Genomic DNA, 14,023 nt, shown 5'->3' on the forward strand with positions numbered 1-14,023 from the left:
TTAAAAGATACTCACAAGTCAAAGAGTGCTGACCGTCACTCATCATAAGCCGAAACCTGGTTGGCCCTGAGGCATTACTGATCTTACGGATGTTCTGACAAACACAGAGGGAAAGAAGGAAGGACATGATTTCAAATGTGGATCAGTGTTTTCCAAAGCCCAAGTTGCAGCCTAAAATATTTTTTTGTTTCGTCACAACCAACACATATTGAGATTATTATCATGGACAGAAGGATTGATTGGACAAGTGGGTTCACGCAGATGCACTTACCAGCAGCTGCAGGACGGGATTGCTCACCGGTGAGCCTTTGAACAGGGCCTGGACAATAACAACACATGGGACTTGTTAGTACCTGCTGCCTGGCCTCATCCTGTCTCATCACATTACCATGCTGCTAATACAAAGTAACGGTGAAACATCAAGCGGATATTAACGAAGTGACGTGAATTAACTTTGTACCGCCCCTGAAGGTAAACTTTATTAGATCAGACTGCTGTTGTTTCTCTGGATGCAAACTATTTTGAGTTTCAGTAGCCGAACAGTTAGAATTTACTCTAACCTCATAATGCATTGTTCTCTATCCGTAATGAACGAAGTCTGTATATTTTTCATTACCACAGAAAAGTACTATATATGTTTTTTTTTTCTCCCCCAAACAAGAACAAAGGTTTGACAATTTCCTCTGTTGATACAGCTGACTATAAATATCGTTAGCACACAGTGCTAGCAGCTTCCAGAAAGGTAGCACTACACCGCTAAATATCAAGCTCGACACGTCGAGTAAAAACAGGAGAAACACTAATTCAGTCATCTGTGCTTACTTCAATCGCCCCCCGTGTGAGTGCTGCACTCATTTCCTCCGTAAAGTTTATTGTAAAAGACGGCAGACTTTAGCTTTTCTCGTTCGAAGCTCAAGGCAATGGGGTAGAAGTTATCGCGGGAGTAGCCAGGCGAACGATACTTCCGCAGTGATCGCGAGAAGCTGCGCCCAATACAAGATGACCTGAAACGGATATGGCACGTGTATACCTTCAAAATAAAGTAATACATTTCACCGGGTTAGCGAGGGGAAGACAAAAGTAAAAAAAAAAATTTAAAAAAATGAAGTGCATTTACCAGATTCGAATTTTGAGGAACTTTACTTGAGAACTTTTCACACTACTTTGCACAACACCAGTGCACTTTAGAGGGAAGTATAGTAGTACTTATAACTCTGTATCTATTTCATTGATGTAGCTACCAGTTAGTGAGTTTGTAAAATGTGATTGATATGATAATACAAAGACACCTGATACTAAAAGCCAAATGTGAAAAGTATAAGGTTAAACATTCAGGATTGGTTATTGATAACTAGAATACAGTCACAGAAATGTGTACAATAGCAAGCATTGTACCGATAAGATAATTTCACTTTTTCACAACTTTGGGGAAACACCCTTGTTTTAATCGTTGTAATAAAAGGAGAATACTTTGATTAACACTTTACTTTGGAGATGCTTGATTTTCCTTGAACAGCAATGGGTTTCGAGGTTGTGGATTATATTTTGAAATCTGTTCCCGGAAACGCTCTTTTAATCCGCGGCACACTGTCAGTGGTGTTGTGACCACTTGAGCTGGTGTGAAACTGTCCTCCGGCGCTTTGGATGTGTACGGAGAGCCATGCGGTTTCATTGTCGGTCATAATGGATCAACCGTGCGTCCAGTGGCAAGATCACGTTGCACAGAAATGGCTCGGACTGGACCCCGAGCTGAAGGAAACATTTACATCCCTGCATGAAATAGATGACGTTTTTAAATGCGCTTTGAGTCTGACAACGTGAGTAGCTAACTACTGCAGTACCAGTGGATTCCGAGCATGCAGGACATCTGATATATCTGACACCACAGTTTATTCGTTAACGAACCGGAAGTATTGTGGCCAAGCATCTATTAAAAACGAACTATGTTAATCAATCACGGATGGGGTTCATTCTTTTGCAGCAGACTAGGCCACATCAAGCAGTTGTTTTTTTTTTCCGAGTCCAAAGTGAATACATTAGTTTGTCAACAAATCTGAAGTTCCTGCCGGGGAACCTTTTGAAGAAGGCTCTGCTTTAGTTGTTGATCACAGACAAGTATTATTTAATGGCTTGTATGTGTTTTCCAGCCATGATGATCTGGACTACGTGGAGTCAGTCTGTGCAGCATACTCAGTACAGAAGGACGGAGAGCGAGCGGCCAAATGGAGAGAGAGGGGTAACTCCAGCTTCAAGACTAGAAACTACACTGCAGCTGCTCTGAATTATTCACAGGTGAAGTGAAAATAATATTGCACTGTTAGAGACTCTTCACATCCTAATGTAGTAATATTTCTGAAGCAATACAAAAGGTAGAAAAATGAAGTTGCGCATGGCTGATACAAGTTCACATTCAGATATACAGCAAGCATAAACCACTTATAATTTAAGAGCCACGGGGGTAAAAATGCACGTGGGATTACACAGTCGTACACCTTAAACATGGCATGCCTTCCACTGCTACTTAATATGCATCAAACATCCAGCTTCTCTTGTCTCCCGTCATGACAGGGCATCTGTTTTGCTCCCCAAAGTTCGGAGCAGCTGTCTCTGGGCTATGCCAACCGCTCCGCTGCGCTCTACCATCTGCAGCACTACCAGGTGAGATGGCACCGTCTTCAGCAGAGCTCATCATTGAAACCTGTTTTAACCAGCTCTGCTCAGTTATTGAGTGAAAATGGGCCTATAGATGTTCAACAGATGGTGTCATTATTGTGCGATCGATCTGAACTGCACGAATCCTGCAGGGAAACGAGCTTAACAAGTTCACACAATTAGATGACGATTTGCAAGCAGGGAGAGGTCATTTTTATGATAATGTCTCAGGATTTTTAACTTTTTACATCAATTCTCCACTATAAAACCATGGTAATATGATTGGAGGACATTTACCTCTCACTTTAGTCTGTCTGCAGACGTGCGCCCAAGAAGCAGCTTCACCCAGAGGACATCTGTGTCCCTCCTATTTAGCTCATTTCCACCTCAGGAACTTTTCTAGAACCCAATGAAATATTCCTTTTAGCTATGAAAGACTTCCGTCATGGCTCATTTAATTGAAGCCTATTGTCCCCATGATTGGCTAATCGACTCAACCTTGTTTCGCCTATTAACCTCATCGACTCTAAAGCGAGTTAGACACATTGTAGGTTTTTTTATGTGCTGTTTCTGCAATTTGTGGAAAGCGCAATGAGTTGATTATAAATCTGAAATGTGCGGGATGATTCCTCATCCAGTGGCCTTTGAAGCCATTAAACAACCCTGTTATGAAGCTCCTTCCACTGCTTGTGCTGCAATGTTCACTCCTCACTTGTCTCTTAGGTGAGAATCTTCTGGTTTAGGTTAAGAGCAGCCCAAACGCAGACTTTATAAGTTAGTAAAGATCAATCATCTTGATGTTTCTCTCACAATCTTTTACAGTGGCTCAAGCTCCAGTTTTTCTGTTTTCCTCAGGAATGCCTTGATGACATCGACAAGGCTTTGAAGAATGGCTATCCCTCTCATCTCTTACACAAACTACAGCACCGTCGTACACTGTGCCTCGACCACATCTTTGTACGTGAAAAGACCAGCGAGGAATATCACAATCCTGTATCAAAGAGTCCGAAAGGTCCAGATAAAGTAAAAGCACCTTCTGTTGGGCCTCTCACATTTGGGATTTGTCCTCGAGCTGTTGTAGGCTCCATCTTGGAGAAAGGTCGACACCTGGTGGCTGTCGAGAGAATAGCAGCTGGCGAGGTGATCCTCACCGACAGGCCATACAGCTGTGTCCTCATACCAGGGATGCAGGAGGTGACAGGGAAGGGAGGAAGGAAGGACACAGGGAGAGAAGTGTTGTTTGGAACGGAGCAGCGGCGCTGTCACCGGTGTTTGACTGAAACGCTCTGTCCTGTGCCGTGTGCCGGGTGTAGTTACAGCCGATACTGTTCGACAGGCTGTCAGCGGGAAGCCTGGGAGGAGCATCACCGCTGGGAGTGTCCACTGGGAGCAGATCTGATGGCGATGGGTGTGCTGTCACAGCTCGCTCTGAGGGTAACGCTAAAGGCGGGGTTAAAAAACATCCAAATGGCAAGGGAGCCAATCAGAGACAAGCACACAAAGTCAGAGCAAAGCTGTCTTAATAGTGACTTCAGTGATTCCAGTCTAAGTCATTTAGAACCACCCGATCCTTCTTCTTCATACCACGGTGACTCCTATATGAGCGTGTTTCACTTACTCCACCACATAAATCGCCACAGTCCCAGTCTGCGTTTCCTGTGTGCCGTTACCATAGCAACACTCTACCTGAAACTCAGCAAGGCAGCACCTCCACCTGTTTCTCAGAACCTTAGTGGAGCCTCAGCAGCATCCAGCCAATCAGCAGATGGACCAAACGAGGAGGGAGGTGATGCAGAGGTGAGCTCCGAGCTGTGGATGCTGGGAAGCGCAGTTCTGCGGCACATGCTGCAGCTGAGGTGCAACGCCCAGGCCATCACCACGCTGCAAGATACAGGTATCTGACATATTTCACACATGTTATTAGTGCGTCTCAACATGAAAGAGGCTTCTTCCCTCCTTTAATCTCGAGTGTTGCATCACTGCAGCATTTCAGTGAATCAGAGGGAAAAACACACAACTAAAGATGATTTCCCAGGCAGACAACTATTATTATTATTTTTTGCTCCAGGTGTGACAGCACAACAAAGATTTGCTTTGGTATGATGTTGCAAAGTTGTAATCATTTTCTTTTAGCTCTGTCATGTGACCATAGTTATACAATCATATGTTTGTAAAACTAGGACAATAAAGTTAAAAGAGGAAGTCAACCATTCTGTAATTGAGGCTCGCAACTAAATATTATTTCTATTTCTGTTATTGTACAGACAGTATTTTATTCATTCATTAATTGTTTAGTCCTATTACAGTAATGTCAGAACAAAAGGAAATAGGGCTGGAAAAAATGGCCCCCCTCAAATTCTCAGAGCCCAAACTGACATATTCAAGCTGTTTGTTGTGTCGAAGAGTCAAAAATTCACAGGTCTTCAGTTTATTATCATAGAAGAAAAAAACTAAAACTTTGAGAAGACTTTGGTTGGACTTTAATTCAATTTAAGGGTATGTAGGGTATTTTTTGCCTAAAAGGACTTTTACCCATTTGTCTAAAGGTTGACAATTTGAGCTCTACTGTAATTTTAACCATGTTTATACTGTGGTAAAGTCCACTATAGAAGAGGTTCATTTTTAATAATTGTATTCTGCTGTAAACTAGTTTGAGTCACACAATAACTTTTACTTGCTGGATTTTGCATCTCACAGGAGCAGCAAACTCACCAGTGCAGTCCAGCGTGGAGATCCGCATTGCTACAGCCATATTCCCGACTCTTAGTCTTCTCAATCACTCTTGCTGTCCCAACACCAGCCTGGTGTTCAGCACCGGAACCAGTGTGGATCCCTGCGCTTCGGATCTGTCTGCAGACTTCAGTGAGGCCCGTGGAGTCACTGTGACGGTCAGAGCAGCCAAAGCTATCACCCCTGGACAAGAGATCCTGCACTGCTATGGTAAGAGATAAGATGGTCACGTGAACATTTGTTTGGATCAGAATTAATCTGTTTTCAGAACAATTGGTGCAAGAGAAAACTATCACCACCCACATGCAGGCTGCAAAACAGAACTTTAAATGTACAAAAGAACAGCAGACTAAACGTTAACATTATTCAACCATACAAGCGTGACTTCTTTTATTATTTTCATAGTAAAGTCCACTATACAAGCATGACTTCTTTTATTCTTTTCATAGTGAAGTCCACTATAGAAGAGGTTCATTTTTAATAATTGTATTCTGCTGTAAACTAGTTTGAGTCACACAATAACTTTTACTTGCTGGATTTTGCATGGATTTCATGATTCATGAAATGTCTAAATATAACTGAGACTAGATATCTGAATTTTTTTTTAAACAACTTAAAACAGCTTGAATGTTATCACAGCAAAGTTAAACCTTTTTATGAACTATTTGCAAGATCTTATTTAGTATTTTTTTGTATTTGCACTGTTGATTTAAAGAATATTGCCCAGATATTTTTTTTCAAAGAACAAATAGTTATCCTTCAAATATGATTAAGATTATGCAGAATAAGATCACTCTGCTGAGATTGTGTCATTGCTTACAATTTGCAGTGTGGTTGTACATAAAACGTATGCTGCTGTCACCCATCATTTGCATCTTTCCTTCAGGTCCTCATAGCAGGAGGATGTTGACCCAAGAACGCCAGCATCTGCTGCATGAACAGTACTATTTCCTGTGTCAGTGTGAGGCCTGCTGCCTGCAGCAGCAGGAAGAGGAGGTTGAGGAGGGCAGACAGCAGTGGCCGGGTGCCGTCGGCCGTCCACAGGAGTCTGGACTCCTGTGCTGCAAGTGCAAAGGATCTCTCAAAGTATGTGATCATGAGAGTTGTTTTTTTACAATTATTCATGATTAATTCTACTATTTATTTGCAAAGTGCTCCCTTGAGATTAATCTTACTTATATTGATGTTTCCATGCTAATAGTTTGAGACATTTTGTATGATTTTCCAGAAAAGCAGTGAGAACAGTGAAGCAGGATTTGTATGTCCACTGTCATCCTGCGGTCATCGCATGTCTTCGTCTGAAGTGAGCCGCAGGCTGCAGGAAATCAGGGTCGATCTGGAGAAGGTGGCGGAACTTCTGGAGAGAGAAAGGCCAGGTGCTTATGAAAAACTACATTCAAATGCTGGTATAATACACAAATATAGTCATGCATCACTGCCATCTCTTTGCTATTTTTCTGCTCTACCCTCCTTCAGGTGAGGCTCTGCGACTGCTGAAAAGGACTCAGTCTGGACTGATCCTTGCAGAGAAACACCCGCTACAGGGGGAGCTGGCTGATGCCATGGCCAGAGCATATGCTACAATGGGTGAGAATCATAGTGCTTTAGTATTCATAAGAGCTGTATGATTAACACTGTGTAATGTGGTGAGCCCATACATTTTGGTACATTTCTCTTCACGGAGTTAAATGGGGTGTTTGTGCTCTGTTCGGTTTATCTATTAGCAGATAAATCATCATCTATCTTTCATAAAAACAAAGTCAATGTTTTAACAGTAAACAGTAAAAATGCTGCTCAGAGGTGAACATGCATTTCTACCAAACAATATGGAGGATTTTGTATCTCCATATTTGTGCAATAAAAGCTATTTTTCAGTTATAAAAATCGTTTAATGGACAAAAGGAATTTGTAGCAGAAAACACTGACTAGTAACAAATATAACATTATTGCCTGAACGAAATTATTTGAGCTGGCCATGATAATTTTGCATAATTGCTATCGATCATCTGTGTAAAAATAGTTTGATAAAACTAACAGAAATGTAATTTAGGAGTGAGGATTTAACAGTCTTTTTACTGGTTTCTTTCTTTTCTGCTCTTCCTGTAGGTGACTGGAACAATGCAGCATCCCACCTGGAGCAAAGTGCTGTAGCTATCTGCTGCCAGTATGGGGAAGACAGCATTGAACTGGGTCAACAACTCTTCAAATTAGCTCAGATACAATTCAACGGGTAAGTTGTACAGACAGTAAGGGACATTTTCAGGTTGTGCTATTCATCAGTGTCAGATCTTAAATGTGTCGTTATAACGCAGCTGTGAGAGTAATTACCTAAACTTAGGACGCTGCTTTTAATGAGATAAAGAACCATACCTGCATCAAAAACTTTACAATCTCATAACTTCCACCATTTTACTGACACCATGAGTAGAAATAGCGGCTCTGTGTCTTTTTCGCCTCCTTCTCCCAGTGGTGCCAGAGGCCCGGCCCTCTCTGTCATCGCCAAGGTCAGACGACTCCTCTGCCTTCACCGTGGTCCTCACTGCCATGAATTAGAGGAGCTAAAGGCCATGGAGGACTGTCTCCGAGGGTAGTCTTCAATAAACACAAGAGAGAATATTTTTTAAGTGGAATTAAGGTTTTGTATTCAGTGAAATTCTTTCAAAGATGTGACATTTTCTGGCTGTGGGTCCTGCATGTTTTGTATATATTAATAAACTGTTATTTTACTGTCTGTAAGTGCTGCAAAGTATATACGTGTGCTGTTTTAGAAGTGATGTGAGTCTACACAGCTACCAAATGGTCACAGGTATGGATGCAGTTCATTGTGGCTCTCTGACCTCTTGGTGTCAGAATGTATCCATCAATAATTTCAATTTCATGCTTCAGTGGTGGTCTTGCGGTGTGAGGCAACTCTTCCACCATGTAATTTGAGGTAACATTTACTTCTCTACACAGGTAAATGTTTGTTTCTTGGGATTGTGGACTTTTTGATTTTTCCGCAACAAAAAAAAACATGTACACATTAGCAAGTTAATCAGTCTGTAAAATTGCAAATACCCTCAGCTACTGCAGGCACATATAGATAGCCGTCTGACCTTTAGATGGCAGCAGTTATCCACTGACTAATTCAATTTCATGCTTGAATGGCTGGAAAGCAGGATCAAGCTTTTGACTCTTGAACCTACAGTATATGTCTTCCCAGACCTTCAACTTAAAGGTATTTTAAAAGTCTGTTCTATTACAGCATTAGAGGTTTCCTCCTCTCTCAAATTTCAATCAGTTAGTTACCTTGTGTGTGCGTCCTGAGAATGGATTAGTGCAAAGATTAGTGTGCTACTCAAACAGTGAAAAAAATACAGGGTCAGATCATTGCAAACGCTGCTGGAAAGGTTCATTGGTTTTTAGTGGGGAGGGAAATCTCATGATGGGCAAAGATAATAAAAATCTTGATCACAGCTGGAGGTCCTGCGGCATATGCCAGTTAAACATCACCAGTAACTGGAAGGCAGCCAATCCGACAGACGTGGACATGTGCCTACAAGTCAAGGTCAAAACAAAAACCTCAGAGGCAGCTGGTGAAAGCAGCTGAGGAGCAGTTTAACGGAGACCTCGAATGGCTCCACGGGGCAGACTTCTGTTGATTATTGAGGTGACAAGGCTGTCCCAGGTGCGAACAGAGTAAAACCAGGCGCTAACTGCCCAACTCCAAGTCAAAAGAGTAGAATATGACATGGTCACTGGGACTAAAGTGGGACGTTACTGTGAAAACTCCAGAGAAAACTGAGATTAGGGCTGCCAATGTGCAACTTTTTTTTTTTTTTTTTTTAATCATCGATTGATCTGCTGATTAGTCAAAAATTCTCAACACAGTATCCCATAATGAAAATGTCCATCATAATATAATGGACCCCCACATAGCATGAAAAATGTATATATCTGACCAGCTGACCTAAATATTGAATTTAATACAATGTCAGACCAAAAAAGCAGCAGACCCTTATATTTGGGATTGTGCAACCATGAAATACAATATTTAGCAACTGAATGTATCACTGAAACGCCAGCTCAGCAGCCAACGTTTGACAATACATACTTAATAATCCATATAATATAAAATGCAACTATATCCTTCAATAGAAAGTCAGTGCTGCAAACAGAAACCTGTATCTTCAAAATTAATTTTCTAAGACAACAGATTACTTTACTTTGTGTTATGAATAATATTTTGTCATTGATCAGGAGTCCGAACTGTCTGGCCTGACTATGTTAAACCACTTGTTAAAAGTAAAACCACATGTTCATTTATACGTTTGTTTTTCCAAACAAATCTACACAAACCCGACAAAACATACTTCAGAATGCCGTCTCATACAGACTAAGAAACTTGTGCTTTCTGTAACAAGAAACATTTTCAGGTAGCATCAATCAGAGAACTGGTGGATTGAATCAAACTAATGTACAGTCTGTAGTCACTCAACCAAAAATGTATTTGTCATTTTCAAATAAAACTGTCATGGTAGTTTCCCCCCACAATGTCTCACAGAAAACCCTGAAAACTTAACTTTTTGAAATTTGCGCTCTTATGAGCAACTGTGTATTAACGTAAAGTGAACATGACGTATTAGATCATGTTTTCTTGTAGCTGGAGAGTCACTGATTGCAGCTTAAAGTGTACAAATGTAGATGCAGAGATAACATAGCTCAAACAGAGAAAAAACAATACAGTAAACAGTAGCATATGTACGCTAAAGTTCCAACATACATCTAGTGACAACAGAGTTGTCATAGTAATCCTAGAGATGATATAGATACAGTATTTTAATGTTAAAATCCAGCAAAAAAGGCCACATTTCTTATCTTAGCTCAGGTTGCCACTGTTTTAATGTGTTTACATTCTCCATGTCTCTGGCAATTTCTGCAGAGCTCTGCTTGTTCTATGTCTTCTGAGTTATTTTTGTTTGTTTGTTTGCTTCTTCCTGTATTTGTGAGTTAAGCCATGTGTGCCTCTATAGCAGTCAGGAGCTAAGGAAGAAATGTGAGCTCATCTTCAAAAGGAATTACACGAGCTAACCAAATATTGTGAGGTTGGGACGGAAAAGGGAGGCTGACAAAGAGAAACACAACCGGCATAAATAAGTCTGCAGACATCCCCTTGCTGCTGAAGTATCAGATCACAGATTCCTTATTTGACTGTCCGGCGCCAAATGAGGCCATTTCCACTGGCTGTAATCTCGGGCTCATCAGATGTCTTGCTATACATAATGCAATCAAAAATGACCAGACCTCAAACAAAAAGCTGCCGCCTGTGTATTTTGTAACAAGGCCTGCGTCAATATCTGTAACACAGACCGACAGAGTTTCTACAAGCTGAGCCGGCTTGACTCAACTAGTCTCCTGTAAGCTGCTGCTCGTTAACCTTGTAACCACCCCTGCATGAATTATACACACAGCTGTAACCATAACAATGACCTCTGACTTCCAGTCTAAAGGTGTCGCTTGAAAAGTAAAGTGAAAGAAAAGACCAACATGCTGACTGTGTGTTGAAAACATATCACCTGCTGCTTTTTCCCAACAGGCCAACTCTTTGACACACTTATAGCCTGAATGGCATTTACATTTTAAGCTCATTTTATACACATTTTCTATTGCATCTCTCCTCAATGTGCAAAAAGTATGATCGCAAGCAAAACTATCATAACAGCGACCTGAAACAAATATCCCTGCAAAAAAGCCACGAGGGCCCCGTGTGGGTTTAGTGTGGGCACTGCGGGCAGTGGCAGTCCACACATTTTCCCCATTTGGGACCACAGTGGGTTTTCTGTGGGCGCCTACGCTGACCACCCCCATGGGCTGTTTGCAGTTCAGCCCTTAGAGGACCCATAGCCATTGGCCCAATGGATGAGACTGGCACATACGGGAACTGCGGGATTGTTTTCCTCAGAAAGTGGTGTGGTTGTGAGAGCTCGCCCTGGATGACGAAATGCCAGTCCGATCTATAGCTTGGGGCCCACATGTAACCAGCATTTTACAACAAATGTGGGTCCCATCTGGGCCCCAAGCTTTGGGGCTCTAGTGAGCAACCTACACCTGTTTGCAACGTCAAGTTTTGTTAGACAGCGAACATCAGTAGATATCTTTGTAACACAAGAGACTCTTTGACTAAACATCAACAGCGCTACTTCTTCACACTCTGGACAATTACAGTCTTAAATATCGCACCTTTAAACCAAAGGGAATCTTTTTAAATGGTCAAAAAAGTTTTTAATATTTCAATTTGTCCAATACTTTTTTTTTTATTGTATTATTTACCTGCACAACTAATGATGTTCCCATTGGCCTCAACTCTACTTTGTCTTTGGTGCTAGCTAACCCAAGCTGAGATAACCTCTGATGGCATCACAAAGGTTATATTCAGAGACTTCAAAAAGGTCCTTCAGATCTCAGCAACTGTTGTAGTTTAAATGTTGTTATTTTAGTTTTGCAAGCATTTGTCCTAAAGACAAAGAAGTCAAACTGAGAAACACAGTACAAAAGTTAGAAACTTAAACCAGACGTAAGCAAAGCACTCAAGTTGAAACAGTTCAGCTTTAAGCTGTTTGGCATTTAAATGCTGCTTTAACAATACTGAGCGTCTGTTATTACTGTTCAGTTTGTGATCATAATATCTTTGGATTTTGCTGCTTACACAGGAACAATCCCATCAACTTCCATTTCACCACTCATTCTCAGTTTAAAGTCTACCATGCTGACCCCTTTGGAGGGTCTCATGTTCACCTTTATCGGTCAGAATATGCCCTCTCCCAGCCTTCCTCCCTTCCTGATAGCTATATGAGCCCATCACTCCTCACTCTGAGAGCTCTATCCCCCTCAAACTCTCCAGTGTCTCCATTTGCTTTTAAGTGGATCATTTCGTTTAGTCAGTCTCCTCGATGCTCTGTCTTTCAGCCCCTCTCTCCGTAGCAGAGGAAATCTGATACATGATGCAGATGATGGAAATGTGGCTGTGCTCATGTAAAAATAAAATCCCCATCCCTCTCTCACATAGGCAATGTTATTACCAGCTATTATATAAATGGCTGGTGGTAAATCATAGTCTGAATCATGACTGAATTTTAAGTACGATGATGATGACGATGATGATGTACTTAAAACAGCTCTCAGTTTCTGTTGGAGCAAAAATAGAAACATTCATTGGTTAGTATTTCAGCATCCAACTCATTGTTAGAAACAGAGTTAGGAATGAGTATCACCATCTCTGTATTTGAGGGCTGTTGAGAGAGGGGCTAAATTTGGCACTTGTGCACTGGTGGACGAGGTGAGGGTGAGCTTGGCCGGCAGACCCGCCGGCAATCACTCTCCGAAACAGCCTGTTCACCTTGCTGGAGCACGGTCTCCTATGAGTAAGCAGCTCGAAACATACAAGGTTGGGGTTTCATTGGCACGTCAATCTGCAGGTGGTGTGACTCTGGGGATGGCAGTATTTGTCTGTCAGTCATCCACTTTGGTCCTGCTTTAGCATCAGCATTGTTAGCACTGTTATTGTGAGTGTGAAAGGATCTTAGCTCAAAACACAACAGCCCAGTCTCACAGAGCTGCCCGCATGGCTAAAGGCTCTTGTTTGAGAAGAATGATTTTGCCGTCCAGGTGGTTCTTGTCACCTAAATCCTCAATTTAATTAAGTTATATATTTAAATGAGTGGAGTATTTACTTACATCATTTTGGTTTCACTGTCATCACATCACCTTAATGAGAGGAGCTGTTGTTGATAAACTCTACAGAGCAACGCTTTCTTCCATCCCCTGACTGCTGTCTGCTCTCTAGTTATGATGTTCCCAGACATAACAGCTGAATATTGCTGACATTATTCATCCAACTCCAGGGAACAATAACCCAGGTGACATACTTCGAACCTCCAAAAAGCAAATAAAAAATATTGAGGAGAGTGTCGCCCTTGGGGAAATTTATTTATTTACTTAGTTTATATTCTGTGGTGTCAGCGTACCCCTCTGCTGCCCTGGGGTCCCAAATATATTAACTGAAAAATAAAGGGCCATCAACTCTTTTTTTCCTTTATTTAATAACTGCCATAAAAATGTATTTATCTGACAAACCAATACTAATATGACAAGAAGGTAATGTTTACTTCATTTTTTGTGTGTCTTTGATAAAAGACAGTGTCGAGATCTGAGCTTCCAAAACTTTCTCACATAAAACTGTAGATCTATCTTGTCGTCGGGGTAAAAGCTAAGAATAGGTCCCCCTCTCTCTCTACTTTCCAGATAAAAATAATGACCTTTCCTTTTTAATTTGCTCCACTATAATAAATGTACGATAATCTGCTCCTCCTCCTTGTCCATCAGCTCCTTTTCTCTTGCAAATGTCCCACTCTGTTCTCGGCTGTAATGGCATGGGTATTTTCAGCACTGTGGATGGATGATGAAGCCATTTACCTCAATGACTGCTCCTTGCTTCTCGTTCATCAGTTTCCCCTCCCTGTAATGTAATATGATCCTTTATTGCTCTTCACAGGGAAATTTCCTTTTCACTTTCTGCCTTCACCCGAAGAGCATGGGATCAGCTGCAGAGAAGGCTGGGTGTCGTGTTCAAGAACACTTAATTCAAGGAGGAATGAAGGGTCAT

The 14,023-nt window shown here is 41.5% G+C and overlaps 2 protein-coding genes across 3 annotated transcripts in view; one reads left to right on the forward strand and one right to left on the reverse strand.

Moving 5' to 3' along the window:
• LOC138196311 (replication protein A 70 kDa DNA-binding subunit-like) overlaps window positions 1–956 on the reverse strand; it is a 36,754-nt gene extending 35,798 nt beyond the window's left edge. For both annotated transcript variants that reach the window (XM_069146213.1, XM_069146212.1), the window contains exons 1-3: window positions 823–956; window positions 272–319; window positions 16–94 (exon numbers count right to left, since the gene is read on the reverse strand). In XM_069146213.1, the coding sequence (XP_069002314.1) occupies window positions 16–94; window positions 272–319; window positions 823–855 (160 nt within the window). In that variant the 5' untranslated portion in view covers window positions 856–956. The remainder of the gene's footprint in view (window positions 1–15; window positions 95–271; window positions 320–822) is intronic.
• A 664-nt stretch (window positions 957–1,620) lies between these two features.
• Window positions 1,621–8,113, forward strand: smyd4 (SET and MYND domain containing 4). Its single transcript, XM_069146215.1, has 10 exons — window positions 1,621–1,817; window positions 2,148–2,292; window positions 2,569–2,658; window positions 3,508–4,546; window positions 5,350–5,592; window positions 6,269–6,468; window positions 6,611–6,758; window positions 6,859–6,969; window positions 7,489–7,612; window positions 7,850–8,113. Exons 1-10 carry the CDS (start codon window positions 1,645–1,647, stop codon window positions 7,971–7,973), a joined length of 2,397 nt encoding a protein of 798 aa, XP_069002316.1. The 5' UTR covers window positions 1,621–1,644; the 3' UTR covers window positions 7,974–8,113.
• Window positions 8,114–14,023: the final 5,910 nt, after the last annotated feature.

Source organism: Embiotoca jacksoni, unplaced genomic scaffold (genome assembly GCF_022577435.1).
Source record: "Embiotoca jacksoni isolate LCO1_2020_lvr unplaced genomic scaffold, fEmbJac1.0.p SCAF_13, whole genome shotgun sequence".
Lineage (NCBI taxonomy): Eukaryota > Metazoa > Chordata > Actinopteri > Embiotocidae > Embiotoca > Embiotoca jacksoni.

What these genes read in the sequence shown, in the direction of transcription:
- smyd4 (XM_069146215.1), top strand. Translation starts at nt 1,645, where the DNA reads ATGTGTACGGAGAGCCATGCGGTTTCATTGTCGGTCATAATGGATCAA. An exon ending in TGCGCTTTGAGTCTGACAAC is followed by an intron (nt 1,818 to 2,147) that starts GTGAGTAGCTAA and finishes TGTGTTTTCCAG; the next exon opens with CCATGATGATCTGGACTACG. An exon ending in GCTCAGATACAATTCAACGG is followed by an intron (nt 7,613 to 7,849) that starts GTAAGTTGTACA and finishes TCCTTCTCCCAG; the next exon opens with TGGTGCCAGAGGCCCGGCCC.